At 45.5% G+C, this 15,607-nt stretch overlaps 1 protein-coding gene across 1 annotated transcript in view; it reads left to right on the top strand.

Moving 5' to 3' along the window:
* LOC144216093 (cilia- and flagella-associated protein 337-like) overlaps positions 1-15,607 on the top strand; it is a 115,554-nt gene that overhangs the window by 30,669 nt on the left and 69,278 nt on the right. Inside the window, exon 8 of the mRNA XM_077745372.1 lies at positions 10,441-10,486. Within this exon, the coding sequence (XP_077601498.1) occupies positions 10,441-10,486 (46 nt within the window). The remainder of the gene's footprint in view (positions 1-10,440; positions 10,487-15,607) is intronic.

Here is a 15,607-nt window from a genome sequence, read left to right as displayed (position 1 = left end):
TTTCTTTCTGTCTGTCTCTTCTCTTTCTGGAACTCCTATAATTTGTGTATTGGACCACTTGACGGTATCTCATTAAGTCCCCTAAGCTTTCTTCATTCTTTTTTATTTTTGCTCCTCTGACTGAATTATTTCCAATGACCTGTCTTTGAGTTTCCTGATCTTTTCTTTGACTTGAGCCAGTCTGTTTTTGAACACCACTAGTAAGTTTTTCAGGTCAGTTTTATTCTCCTCAGCTCCATGATTTCTGCTAGGTATTTTTAAAAAATGTTTTCTGTCTCTTTGTTGAGATTCTCACATTGGTCTCTTGACCTTGGCGAGCATCTTTATGACAGCTATTTTGAACTCCCTGTCAGGTAAATCATATAATTCCACTTTATTAGGGTTGGCTCCTGGACATGTATCTTATTCCTTTGTTTGGAATATATTTGACTGATTCTCTATTTTTGTTGGCTTTTTGGGTTGGTGTCTGCTCATTAGACAAAACAGGCATCTCCTCCAGTCTTCACAGGAGCAGATCCCCATTAATCAGCTTAGCCAGGGATTTTGACTGTTTCATTCCATAGAGAGAAACCAAGAGTTGAAAAGTTGAGCTGCTGGACACACAAACCAACACTTTCCTCCCCGGGATGAAGCTGGGTGCAAGGGAGACCGACTCGTTCTGATCTTATGGCCTTGTGCCACAGGCAGAGATTCTTGGGGGAAGGTGCTTTAAATCTCCCTACCTGCTTCAGTAAGCCTGTTTCATACTCTTCAAGGGTGCTGGAGGCTTTCAGTGAGTTTCTGGATTTCTCACAAAAGAAATTTGTCAGTGGTTTGTTGCTAGACTAGTGTGTTTATTGGGGGGAAGGAGGGCCCAGGGCTTCCTACTCCACCATTTTGTTGATATCACTTCAATGCATATTTTATTTTATTATTTATTTATTTTAAATTTTACTTATTTTTGAGAAAGAGAGACAGAGTGTGAGTGGGAGAGGGGCAGAGAGAGAGGAGGCACAGAATCTGAAGCAGGCTCTAGAGCTGGACATAGGGCTCAAACTCACGAACTGTGAGATCATGACCTGAGCCAAAGTTGGACACTTAACCTACTGAGCCACCCAGGCACCTCATAATGCATAGTTAATTAAATGTTGAAGGAGACTCACTCTGGTAGAGTATTAGTGAGTTGAGCCCTGTGTCAGGTTCTGTGTCAGCTCGGAGCCTGGAGCCTGCTTTGGATCTGTGTCTCCTTCTCTCTCTGCCCCTCCCTTACTCACTCTCTGTCTCTCCCTCTTTCAAAAAAATAAATAAATGAACATTGTTGGGAGCCATTCTGAGCCCACTAGTCGAGAAAACTCCTGGTGAGGTTAAAGCAAGTTTGCACGGTCTCTTGCCAAGCAGATGATGACCGATATCTACCCCCACTCAATTATTTCTGCTTGAGCACTGACCCCTACGGTACCTTGCTGATCAATATCGGGAGTGACTTGTCCCCTTATTCCGGCCCTGGTATGATGATTGCACCTTGTGAAGTAACTTATTGTGGGGACTTCTTTTGATTATGGGAACAGACATCGTGTCTCCAGCAGCTCCTGTTTCCCTCCATACTTTCCCTTGAGCAATGAACAGGCTAATGACCCCTAGTCATAAAAGATTGACCTTTACACATACAATTCTGTTTCTACTGTTGCGTTAGTCCAGGATGTTCATACAGCTCAACATGTAAATCAACTAACCAAAAATGTCTTTCATGTCCTAGCTATTCAAGAAATCATAAAAGTAGACACAAAGGTAAATGCACGCATAGAGGCTATTCTATGTATGGGAAATAAGCTAAACTCTTTAAAGGTATGGTTGGCTCTCTGGTGCAATAAAGCATATAACTGGAAAATCAAGTCTTGCCGGGAGACAAAGAGCCTAACTTAGAGAGAAGGAACAGATAAGGGCAGAAGATAAGTTAGTACATACACCTTTGCTAACTGATGGTGTATAGCAGCCCCTTCCCTAAGGCCTACTTTCCACAAACACCTTCCCTTACCCTGGCAGCTGTGATGAGGATGGATAAGAGTATCTACAAACCTATGACTTAATCTTAGTGTTATTATAATGTGAACACCTTGTTATTTTCTTAGTTACTCAACTTCACTATAATTGGGGCAGTTCTGCAAGAAGACTTCTGTAAAACCTGTTTCTGTACATTTTCCAAAAACACCTTATCACAAAGAGCTATCCATTGTAAAAATTCCATTTCCTGATGCCATGTTAACTTTTGACCTATAAATAAAGACACCAAAACCGACAGGACAGAGATGCCTGCCTGGTGATCAGAAAGGATCTCAGGGCTCTCTCACTCTCTTTCGCCGACACCGTCCATCCTTCAAGGACCCCTGGACCTGTCGGAGCCGGCGCGGCCTCCGACATGGGCAGATTTGATTATGTTCTGCTCTGCTCCATCTTGAATAAATCTCATTGGTCAAGGCCTTTTGGGACTGAGACAGTGGCCATATGATCTGAACTCCCTCCAGCTTCCTCACGGTATGAACATGATTAACAGCGCTATTGTTTTCTGGTGTTCATCCAAGATGACAGTAAGACTTTGTCTGGCTCTCTCAAGACATGGTTCATCCCATGGCAGCAATCTCCATGATTTTCCAGATGAATCTTCTCACAGCAGTGACAGAATCCTGGCTACCCTTCAATGCCTTGATACAATCAGTTTGCTTCAGGTCAAGTATGCTGAGTAAAACTGACCTGCCTTCTCCCCTTTGCTGAGTTATGAAGTGAGAGCGATGCTGCTCCATTCACTCTATTTCTGGAAGGCTGATGTCTAGAGAAGAATCTAACATCATAACTAGAGACATGTTTTGCCCCCTAAAGGAAGGCATTGGTTGGTCCCTTGCGGACAGTTGTCATCAGTTTCAGTCTCCCGGAACATCTCTCATAACTGGGAGTCAGTGATTCTCTCCATTTTAAAGGGGAAGACTGGATTTGCATCTATGCTCTATGCATTCCAGACAGAGAAATATATGGAGTTGGTAAGATCATGGGGATTTAGAATACCAAGACTTGTCAGACATGGACTCAGTTATCATAATACTAGGCAATTTAGAAAGATCGAAGAAACAAAATCTGGAGCCAATCCAAACACGGCGGGGTACTTCTAATTTCTTGGCTCCCCTGTTCTTTCCAGCGGCGTGTGCTGAGCTGGCCGGGGTCTGGGCCCTGTCCTAAGCACTGTATGAAAGCTGCAGGTAATTAGATGTGACAAAAGAATCTTTCAGGTGTAGCTAGTTGGATAAAACTCTTCTCGGCTACTCCTACCTCCCAAAGGAGATGTTTCTTTTATGGAGACTAAAATACACCCACCGATTAGCTAGAGAAATTTCTGAAGAAGAAAGGAAATTATCAATCTTAAATTGGACCTCTTTGCATCTTAAAAAGAAATCATAGATAGCCTCTTTGAAAACTCAATCTTTCTAGATTGTTATCACCCCTGGCTGCTGCTGTTACTGCAACAATGAAATGCTTCAGATGCCTCGAATTCCAGGAAATCTGGTCTCTTGCCAGAGCTGCAGAGTGAGATGAATAATTTCTGGGCTCTGATACTCAGGATGGATGTGTTTCTGGGATTTTTTTTTTTTTTTGGCAGAAATACCGCTGGAGTCTAGCTGTCTTAGAGAAGTCAGCGGTTTAATGCCGTGAGGCAGGCTCCAAGGCTCCTTCCAGAATGAGCAACCACAGACCAGAGATCTCCACTCGCAGCAGCTCTTCCCATTTTTTCCCACAGTCTTATTGTTGTAAGAAAAATAGGCCTGTATCCAGGGGTGAAAATTTGTGAAAGATAAGCCAGGGACACACCGGCAGTATGTTTCCCTTTATTTTAATGTACTTGGAGGGCTCCTGGGGGGTTTAGTCGATTAAGTGTTTGAATTTGGCTCAAATCGTGATCTCATGGTTCGTGAGTTCGAGCCCTGTCAGGCTATGTGCTGACAGCTCAGAGCCTGGAGCCTGCTTCAGATTCTGTCTCCCTCTCACTCTGCCCCTCCCCCGCTCACACTCTGTCTTTCTCTCTTTCTCTTTCTTTCTCAAAGATAAATAAACATTAAAAAAATTTTATTTTAATGTACTTGGAATAACATAGCAAGTGTGAATCTCAGTCTGTAACTTTGGGTGTGCAAGATACATCATTTATTTTATTTTCCTAAATTTGAGCTCGGTTCTATTTTGAGTTGCTACCACCCACCATAATAGGGGTCACACCAGGGGTTCCATCACCAATGTCATGGCACAGCTTGGGAGCCCATTGGTGAGAAGTGCCGGCAAGGTCCCTCAGTCCGGTGGTTGTCCTGGATGAAGACCCTGCACGAGGCTGCACACAGCCACTTCTCAAGTCTCCTGGGGAACAACTGCTGCCCTTGGCAGCCCTTCTAGGAAGTGGGGCCTGAGTACCCACTGTGGGACCCTCAGCCCTCTCTTCCTGCCTCCAGGTAGTTCATTTCCTCTTCCTACTCTCTCCCCAGACTATAGAGACTCTTTTTTGGTTTTGAGAGAAAGCTTCCTCCCTTCAAGCTTTCTCCACACCACTCTATCGTTACTCTGACCCTCCTTCTAGCTCGCCCTGCACCAGGCCTCTGGACTCCTGGTTGTTCTTTGACTGGTCCACTCACACTTGTGCCTCAGGGCCTTTGCATTCTCCATCATCTCCTCCAGGGGCATCCTTCCTTCCTGAAGTCTATGTGGCTCAAGGCAAGATCACCTGCTCGCGAAGGCCTCTTTGACCACCCTACATGAAAATGCAGCTCTCCACATCCCCTACCCCCAGACCCAGACTGTCCCTACTCCGCTTTATTTATCTTTATGGCAATTATCACCACTTGACATTGGATGGATTTCTTTATTAGCTGCCTCCTCATTAGAATATAAGCACCTTAATGACAAGAACTTTATCTATTATATCTCATTGGCCTAGAACAGTGCTGGGAATGTGGTATATATTTAGTATATATTGATAGTTGAAGAATGAAGGAATGAGTGGGTTTAGGGGAGCACTGAGACCATGACAGACACTGTGTTCAACATCAGTGTTTATTTGTTATACCCAGATCGCAGTATCCTCAATGACCAGAGACCACCGGGGAGACCGAGTCACGCATGCAAAGGCAAAGGGCTTTATTACGGGCTCAAGCTCGGGCTCCCAGACCTCACCAATGCAGTGGATCGGTGCTGAGAGCCCCGAACAATGGAGGAGTAGGGTTTTTATGGGGTTTGTGACGGGGGAGTTACAGAAGTTGTGGCATGGGAACAGTGATCCAATCATAATTATTCAACATCATTGACAGTGGGTTTAACCGTACACATTGTCTAGAGTATTTGATACTTTTGGCGGGATCCAATTACAACATTTAGAGTACCTTTAAATTTAACCAATCACAGAGCGAGCCTAGGGTCTTGTTCAGCGACTAACCGACTAACGGGTTAACTTTAACATTAAGTAACAGGGTCCTATCTATAGTTTCTATCTCCAGGCCTCTCCCTCAGTAATGTGGAGGGTGGTCGCTGGCTTTCCTGATTGGGTGTTGCAAGGGTGGTTTCTCCTGCCTTGGGCAATGTGTCACTGCCTGATAGTTTCGGGGAAGCTGAAACTTAGGCCTTCTAGTTTAGAGGGGAAAAATTAAAGCCTGTCATGGAGTCAGTTTGGTTTAGACGTTTAGACTTGTGGCCTTACACATTCAGTCGGAAAACAAATCCCAGAGTGGGCAAGGTGGCCTCTGAGTTTGGCTGAGGCTCAGAAAGCAGAGAGGCCACACATCATGGGAGCCCTGGGGCTGAGAAAGGAAGCCCTGTGGCCTCCAGGACAGGCTGTGGTATTGGCTGAGGCTGGTGATGGCATGGGGCTTGGAGGCTAAGCAGCCAAGGGTGAATGAGGACCACCCCAAGAAATTGGTGCGGTGTGCAGGCCAGACATAGTGTGTCCAGCTGGTGCTGGACTGTCTTCCAGTCCATGCCCATGATGGTGAGGGTGCAAGTGGATCACAGAGAACTTTATAAAGGATGCTTTCTAAGTAAGTGCTTCCAAAGATATATGCCAGGCACTGTTTGGGGTGCTGGGGATATGGCAGTGAAAGAGACAGGTGAAAGCTATGCTCTCAAGGAACTTCCATTCTAGTGGAAGAGATAGCAATATGCGAAACCAGTGAGTAGGATGTTAGGGAATAAGGACTAAAGAGATGAAATGTAGCACAGAAGGGACTAGAAGAGCAGAGCTCATCAGGTGCCAGTGGAGGATGGACTTGAAGGCAGAACAACCGTGAGCCATGAAGTTTCCGGGCAAGGCCAGCAGCTGTGTGGTGGGACATGCCTGCAGGTGTATGACTGCATCAGCAATGAAGATCGGTGTAGCTTGTTATGGGCCCAACACTGTGCTGGGCAGTTAGGGCATGTTAGTGAAGAAAACAGGCAAGAACCCTTGCCCTAGCAGAGCCGGGCTTTTAGTCAATAAATAGTCAGTATATGAGTCTGTAGGACACTACAGAGTGGGAAGTGCTGTGAAGATAAAAAGATCAGAAATTCAGGGTGGTCACAAGTGTGCATGTTGTGCAGAGTTGGGGTCATTCACATAAAGAGATGGAGGCAAAGCCCTTAGGCTGATAAGTGTGCAGGTAGCGAGGCCCAAGTCGGGGGCATTCAAACCTGGGGTGACCAGTGTCAAGTGCAGCTGCTGGAAACATGAGGACCTGGAATTTCCACTGGGGCTCACTGCGGTTTTGTGCGAGGTGGGGTGAAAGCCTGATGGGAATGCCTTCACGTGGGAACAAGAAAAGAAACTGAGGCAGCAGTATGAACCCTTGTCTCAAGTAACTCTTCTGCAAAGGGAAGGAGAAAATTGGGGTGATAGTTGGAGGCACCGGGGGATCAAGACTGATTTTCCGCAATGAGAGAAATGAGAATATGTTTGTGTGCTGATCCAGAACATTCATAAAGCAGGAGAGAATGAGGGGAAATGCTGAACGATAGCCTTGGGTAGGCAAGAGAGGGTGGGGTCCAGGGCGCATGTGAGGGTCTGACTTCCGTTAGGAGCTGGAAGTTCGTCAGTGAGACCCAAGAGAAAGCTGAGGAGGTGGCCCTGGGTGCAGGTGAATGTATGCATATGTGGTGGGATATGGTGGAGATCTCTCTCTCTCTCTCTTTTAAAAAAAAATTTTTTTAACATACACTTATTATTGAGAAACAAAGAGACAGAGCATGCAGAGGGGAGGGGCAGAGAGAAGGGGAGACACAGACTCTGAAGCAGGCTCCAGGCTCTGAGCTGTCAGCACAGAGCCTGATGCAGGGCTTGAACCCAACAAATTGCGAGATCATGACCTGAGCTGAAGTCGGACACTTAACCGACTGAGCCACTCAGGTGCCCCTGGAGGTCTCTTTTAAGGGTTTCCATTTTCTCAGTGACTTAGAAAGCAAGATCTGGATCTGAGAATGGGAATGGGGAGGCGGTGTGGGAGATTTTCAGACAAAGGAGGAAGTGGGAAATGGTCCTAGAGAGTGGGAGAGGGCTGCCAGGAAGCACTAGGCGCTTACTTGTGGTTTGTGGTCATGAAGCTGAAGTCAGACCACTCAGCACAGTTGTGTGTTTTGTCTCCAGCCACATACTCATGCACGGGGTGGGGAAAAGTCAAACCAAATCAGGGGTGTGCTTGTTCCAAAAAAGAACAATACAAGAGAAAGTTGATGGCACACACATGAGGAAGTGGTTATAACTGACCATGGAATCTAAGCCACATATGAAGGCAAATGAGGCATGAAAGACAGTGAAAATGTGTTAGGATCATGGGGTTGGAAGTCCTGGAGTTAGAGCCAGAGTATTGTGTGAACAGGCTGAAAAGACTGGAGGTAGAATGTTTGATATTGAGATTCTGGAGGGTTGCAGTTATTAGTCATGACTAAATCGAGGGTTTGACTGTGGCGGTGAGTGGCTGCAACATGGTAAAAGACAAAACCATTGTAAGGGCATGAGAAATCAGTAGGCTGGGTGGAGGGTTTATGATTGATACTATCTCCCAAGAATTATGGAAAGAGTAGTGTTGGGGAGAATGACAATATGCAAGGAGTCAAATTCTATATTTTAAATTTTCTATGAGATAAAGGGAAATTTTCTTTTGGTCCAAACAGGTCTTTTTGATAGCTTAGTAGAAAACCTCAGATCTTTGTCTTCTTGAGAGATATGCATTACTTTCTTTCTTTTTTTTTTTTTTTAATAATTTACTTAACTCACCAACCGTTCTTAGTACTTTCAGTGTTGTATGTGGGCTGATTGCTAGGAAAAGGTATGTCGAGTCTTTGCAGTGAATATGGCTGCATAACAGGAATGCCTGGCCATGGGGAACTTGACTCCTTACTGTTTTTCTCACTTCTTCTCTGAGGAAGAAATTGACTGGTACATAATTGAATATTCCCAGAAATAACCTTAACAAGAAATGTTGAAATAGAGAGATAACCTTTCTGAAGACGTGAAAGAAAGCCCAAATAAATGGGAAGTGACTATGTTCCTGGATCGGAAAATTCAATATTGTGAAGATGTCACCTCTCCCCAAGTTAAATGTCAAATTCAGTGGAATTCCTATCAAAATCTCTATGAGATTGTTTTGGAGCTCAACAAGTTGATTCTAAAGTTCATCTGGAAGAGTACATATGGGGAAATGGCCAAGAAATGTTGAAAAAGGATGGCGAGGAAGAACTTGAGCTATCTGATATTAAAGCATGCTATTAAATTACAGTAAATGAAAGAGATAAGATGCTGGTGTAAAGAAGAGACAAAAAGATTGATGATAGACCTATGTTTAAATGGAAAGTAGTATTTGTTAAGCCAGGTATTTCAAATTAGTGGAAGAAAAGTCTAACAAATAACTGTTGGCTGTATATTTAGCAGAAAAAAATTAAGTCTTTGTATCACAGTATACATAAAAATTAATGCCAGATAAAGATCTAAATATTTTTGAAATGGATACTAGGAGAAAATATAAGAGACTATCTTAATAATAATTGGGGTTAAAAAAGTCTTTTGCAAAAGCAGGACTCAAGAGATAGCAGTCGAGAAAAGATGAACAAAAGATTTGACTACAAAACTCGCAGAACAGTTCTTTTACTAAAAACTTTCAGGAGAGACAAAAATGCACTTATTGGTGTTTTTGTGTATTAATAACCACGTTGTCTAAAAAGAGGACTTGGGAATGCTTCTAGCAATGAGTACAGAATAAAATAAAAGATAATATGCATGCGTTTATGTGAATGAGGGTAAAGACAAAAAATGTGTATAGAAAGATAACATCAGTGAAGAAAATATACTCCATGACACCCCAAACAATATTTAGAAATGAGTAATATGTTTCTTTTTAAACTTCCTAGAAATCAGAAAAAAGGAAGGAAACAACATCCATGGCCAGCATCATAGCATCTATAAGATAACAATTAAAGTGTTTAATAGACCGGTGGATTTCTGGTCCTGACACTGAGAGAAATGCCTCTAGTAGGTCCTTTCTTGTCTTTGGGAATAGAAGAACAGTCAATAAACCTAATATAAAGTGATGAACTGTTCACCAGAGCTAATGTGGCCACGTAAGGTCAAACAAGCCTTGCAGCTGGGACTTTGCTGTTTCCAGACGTGGGTGAGGACCCACCTCTTGTGGCCGCACAGCGACTTCACTGGCTTTGACAAGAAATCTGACTGCACCAAGCATTTTGTGATTTTTGTGGACAAAACTGAAGATTCGATGGGTCACAGAAAAAGGTTGCACACTCAGGGTCTGGCTACTTTGTTGCCCACTCTCCTCACCACCTCCTCCTCTACTCCTTCAGCCTCTTCATCCCTCCTCCCTGCCATGCCCGCCCCTCCTGCCAAAGCCACCTGTGCTCAAGCCTTCCTCCAGGGGGCAGTCCTGGCACCGGCCAGTGCTCGCCCAAATCCTGGGAGCCAGCCGTCTACCCAAGGCGGGAGTTATCACATTCCCCCATAAGAATCTGGCCTCTCTTTCAAAGGAATGCCCTCACTTTCCATCTTACACACTTGGGCTGGGGAGCCACTCGTCCTCCCCACACTCCCCCCAGCTCTCACCTGACAAGAGGGATCCCTCCCATCTGAGATGTCCCTGCCACTCCCTCCAGGCTGGCCACATGGTTTAGAGTCAGCCTCACAGAGGAGCACCTCCTCACGGTTCTCTCTCGGCTCCGGCACCGGCTTTATAAATAAGTTTCTCATTTTAATTATGAAGCTGCGTGGCGGAAGCAGACGATTAAATGAAGAGAGTCTGAAATCACTTCTGATCTAGGCAAGTAAACAAGTGCCTATTTCCGAGACGGTTCTACAAATAGAACACGGGCATGACATAAAGGACATTTGTCAGACTCTACCCCCCACCCCCGGGCTTGTTCTTGGTGTCTGAAGATGTTTTCTCTTTGCATTCTCTTCTTCAGTTATGAGGATCCTGACAAGTGCCTGATTCTCTACGGCGATGATAAGGTAGGTGGGGTGGGCGCAGGGGTAGGGGTGGAAGGAGAGCAGCAGGCACTTATTTGGAGGCCAGAAAACTGGGGGAGAAAGGAGGGTAGGAGTGTCCCTGTCTCAAAGCTGAGACAAAATGAATAGGAAATACAGCACTATGTCAAATAAAACACTAAAAGGTAACATATATGAAGCACGCACCCACATGCCTGGTGGTGTGCGCAGTGCCTTCCACTAGATCCATTCAATTAAAACCACAAGGTCATGTCATGGCTGCCGTTTGTGAGAATGGAGAAACTGAGGCGCAAAGCAGTCATGCTGTTTTTAAAAGTATATGGTACCGGGAGGTGACAGGCTGGGATTTGAACCCACGCAGTTTGCTCCAAGTGTGTGTGTCTAACCACTATGCCTTACTGACTTTCGTGTATGACAGAGGGGATGTTCCAGGTTCATTTTTCCTGGAATGAGGGAGTCACCCTGAAAGCATTAATATCGGAGCAACAGTGGGCAGTGGCACAGCTGGCTGGTCTCCCAGGAGGCACCTGAGGCTCTTGCTAATCAGGGGCAGGAGGGAGGATTCCTTTCTCTGTATTTTGTTTGACAGTTAGAGATAAGGTTTAAATGCGGATTCCCAGGGGAGAGGAGACAGCGTGCCATAAACACAACTGAAGTCCAGTGTCCTGGGAAGGAAGTGTTAGCAAGGGCAGAGATCCTGAATGGACTAGAGGAAGCCGGATAAAGGCAGAAGGAGGATGGGGTCATTGTGGACACCGAAATCCAAGAGGTCCTCATTTTGCTCAGGCGTTGTCTTAGTCTCTACTTTTCCCTAAAGCCTTTGAGTGCAGATTTTTAGAAATGAGGAGCAAGGAAGAGAGCAGATGGGCCCTTGTGCGGAGACCCACAGCCCCGAGCCCCCACATGGTGGGGGCGGGGAATGATCTGCGCTCTGCCCAACTGTAGGGGGCGCCATTCACACGGACTAGGAGGTGAGTGGTGTCCCTGGATTTATGCTGCACGGCTTCTCCCGGGCTTGGAATCCCTCAGTTGGACACTGGCAACGGAAATGGAATGGAAGAGGGAAGCACCCCACCCCCTCCCCGGCCGCGGGGCAGTGGTGCCTTGTGGTCCCCACGGCGCCTGGTAAATAGGGCTCCCAGGCTCTGCCTGTCTCCTTGCTGCAGTCCCGGGTGCGGTCCGGTGGAAAAGCCAGGAAGGTGAAGCCAGGGCCGATCCGGGCGACGCTGCCTGTTCATTATAACGCAGGTTCATTGGTAAAAATGCAAATGATTCATTTCACTTCATCCTTCTGACAGACTGTGCTGGTAGCAATAACTGGCTGCTCCCCACACCTGTCATTGCCTCGGCGCTGCTCACTTTGTGTAAAAGGCCTGCCACACTTCAGGTGTATATATAGCAACCAACAGGCAGTGCAGCCGCCTGCTGGAAACTCGATCATTTACTGCCCCCTAGTGGACTAGATGCGAAGGAGCCGATTTACTGTGGTCCTTTGATGTAGCTTCTGAGCAAATCAGAGTTGCATTTTATGTCAGGAATAGTTTGCCGGAGTCTGTTGATTTAGTCGCTGTTGCTAGTGGCTCAGGTTCTTAATTAACAGCACTTTAATAAGATAAAATGTCAATCGTGGAGGGCTCTTTGTGGAGCTATATTTGAATGTTAAAAAGCCATGACATTTAAAAAAATGTCTGAGTCCTCGTTTGATGTTTATTTAAAAAAAACCCAAATTTTTCTTTAGGCTAGAAGAAGGCTTACAGTGGATGTAGCACTAAAGAGTTCGTGTTGCCATCTAGCAAAGCCACCAGTTGTACCTGAGAGAGAAATGCGTTTATTATAAAGCAGAAGCACTGGCCAGATTTGTCACCCAATCATCCCTCTGGCCGGCGTCAAGGTCACAACTTGTATCCTTCTTGGAGGTCACATATTGAGGACCTGCAGTTGAGGACCCAGTCACACTCAGCATAAGGGAAGCTACATTTGCAATCTGCTGACAAAGGCAAGGGGGACTTGGTTCACCAGCATCATACTACCAAGTCTCTCTTGATTGTCCTTGGACTTCTTTCGATTGTTGCATCTAGCCCAAGCTTATGCACTTAAAGATCACTTGATAATATTCATCAGTGTTATTTGCATTCCTTAAATTAAGAAAGCTGTTTCTTACGATCAATAATCTACTTTTATACCCTTTCTGAGCTTTTTCCTCATTGCAAGGACTTGAACGGCCTTGTAATTATCTCCGAGTTCAGGGAATTCATTGCTCTGAACTTTTGGCATACCTACTACTAGAATATTCTAGATTCTAGAATAAAGCCCTCCACTGATATAGTCTAGGGCAACCATGCCCAAATGCCTTTCTTGTGTATGCATTAGCTTCTCACCTATGCATCTAGAGTGATGCTGATTATATACTATCTTGGAAGAATTTAAAAAAAAAATTGCCCCACAAATCATTTTCTGTACTTTGTGGTACAGATGAGGAAATGGGGTTCAAATGGTTACAAAAGACACGGCATCTGGGCCAGACAGGCAGAGGAAGAATGCTAGATCCTCCTGTGGGACAGCCTTGTTCATTTGATTCATTTATTTCAGGCTAAATGTAGGGTCAGTGTAGCCCCGATGATCAGAAACTTCCAAGAGAGAAAAATGTTGGTGAGAAAGCTATGGTAGATGGGCACAGAGCAGGACTCAAATTTTTCCACCCTGTGTAGCTCAGAAACAGGAGGAAGTGAAGTGCTTCAGAGTTCTTCCTCAGCAAACTGTAGTTTTCCTCAGAAAGTCACAGGAAGTGCTGATGATTCATCAGGTTAAACTTTTCCTCCTGAGTCAGAAGTAAGAGGAAGCCGCTGTCCCTGTTGCTGTTCAGAGTGGAGTCCCAGAGGCTTGGGGCGGGGGAGGCAGGGTAGAGTGGGGAGGCTTGTTTACTAACCAGTCAGAACATTCTAGCCATGAAACTCAAATAGCTTGCTAAGGAACATAGTGAAACCGTCACCGTGGAAACTTTCAATACAATAATAAAAATTAAATAGGCTTGTGGTATAACTTACCAGAGAGAAATAGGTCAGTAGAGCTGCCTTTCCCATAACAGCCCAATGAAGTTAGATGCTTGCCTATTTTATTAAAGTTGGGCAAGCTGCCCATCAAGTGGCCCTGTTTCACCTGATCTAGTTAACATCAGTCAGTCAACGTGTGTCATAGACCCAGAGGCCCCGGGACTGAGTGATCATCTGGTCTACCCCCCGGCCTCGCCAGCCAATATTTCTGATATCATCTCTAAAGAGGTGCTTGGGTCAGGACTGAAACAAGTGTCAGAGGCGGAGAGAAGGGGAAGCCGAGTGGGGTCACAGGTCAAAGCGAAGGATATTCTTTGCCTTGGGAATTTTACAACCAAGCTAGAAGAATCAAGACGAAACACGTGTGAAAGGATTTAAATGTGCATGTAAAGGAAACACATAGAACCCAACCAACATTTGTGCTTTCTAAGCTTTACTGCTTCTTCCTGTTAAGATCACCTGGCTGAGAATCCCCGGTAGGCGGGCGAAGTAGGTAGATAGGCACCCCGATTCCCAGCTGGCCATCCTTCAGTGGAGAAGCTGGCTTTCCCAGAAGCTCCCCGCACGCCATGCTGCTCCATCCTCCCCAGCTGGTCTCTGGCCAAGCTGCCTCACCAGCGAGACGGAGCCGGGTTTATGTAAAGGGTTCAGAGCTGCCACGGCTGCGGCTGCAGGCGGCTGGTGCAGGGGTGATAACCTGGCCTTTCCTGCCTCAGTCTAGACAGATGCATGATTGAATAAAGGATTCATCCAAGCCCCGTGTCACATTGGCCATCTGGAACGTAGCCAACCACTCATTTAGCAAATTGCTCTGTTTAAATGCAGCTGCTGTGTCTCAGCGTTTATGCTACCAAGACAGATCGCGTGATTCCTTTTCCTTCATTTATCTAAGCCAGTCCTCTCAATCTGCCAGGAACTTAAAAAGGCTGTTAATGCATGACAAGGCACTTGACCCACATGATTTCCAAACAGAGAAGGAGCATCCGTCTTGTGCCGGGTCGTCCTTTTCTCAAAAGCAAGGGCACCTTTCCTATGCTCCCTCTCTTAATGAAAGCTGCCTTTATTAAGAATCCCATTAAGCTCCACAGCGCCCAGCTATCTGACACTGTAAATATTACCCTTTCGAAGCGGCCCAGAGGCCCTGCGCAGACAGCTGGCCTGGTGGTGCGTGCTCTAAGCAACAGTCGGGGGGTGACCTCAGATCTTTGCACTGACGGTCTTGTTTGGCAGCCCTGTTTGACAGCCCGGAGCCTTTCTCCATTTGGGAAGATGGATTACAGTAGTTAGCAGATAATGTCAACAAAGCATTTGAGGTGGTTTGATAAGACTTGGAAGCAAAATGATTTCAAATCAGCAATAAGCTCTTGGGTGTTGTTGTTGTTGTTGTTTTTACCTTGGTTTCCTTTTTTTTGTCTAAAGGAAATGGTAAAAAAAAAAAAAAAGAAAGGAAAAGAAAAGACAAAAGGTGCCCCCGAAGTGAAGCAGTTTATTGTCAGGATGTCACTGGTCATTTTGGCCTGGAACGGATTATGATCTGTTATTTATCAGGCAAATGATCCTGATATGACCACTGGCTTCATCAACTGCTAAACTTAATTAGGGTTGCGGTATCATTAAGTCTGGAAGCCAGAGTACGGGAGTGTTAATTAAATTAAATATCATCTGCTCAGCCCTTAGCTAGGCCCATTGGAAGAGCCACAAAATAGTACAATAAGTGATCTTGGCCATCAAATCCTTTGTGGGGACGAAAAGAAACAAATACAGGAGTGTGCAGCACAGTGCAATTGTGAAGCTGGCTTGGAGTCCTATCAGGTGCAAGGAAGTTGCCAAGAGGGACGAGGTCCCAGCAGGAGGCAAGAAGAAATGTCCAAGAAGAAAGAGCTGGTTAGCAGCTGAACACCCAGGGAGACTGAGGAAGATGAGAGACCGGGAAAATTCCATTCAATGTATTAGAAATGGAAACAGTGGTGAGAAAAATGTGAGTGGAGGAACAGGGAGACAGATTGCAGGGCTCTCAGGAGGGGGTGCGGAGTCCGAACATGACATATTAACTGGGAGAAATGTGGAGAGAGGG

The sequence above is a fragment of the Crocuta crocuta genome, unplaced genomic scaffold (assembly GCF_008692635.1).
Source record: "Crocuta crocuta isolate KB4526 unplaced genomic scaffold, BGI_CrCroc_1.0 scaffold258, whole genome shotgun sequence".
Lineage (NCBI taxonomy): Eukaryota > Metazoa > Chordata > Mammalia > Carnivora > Hyaenidae > Crocuta > Crocuta crocuta.
Note: the sequence above shows the minus strand (reverse complement) of the source record. Positions and strands in the feature narration are given on the sequence as shown.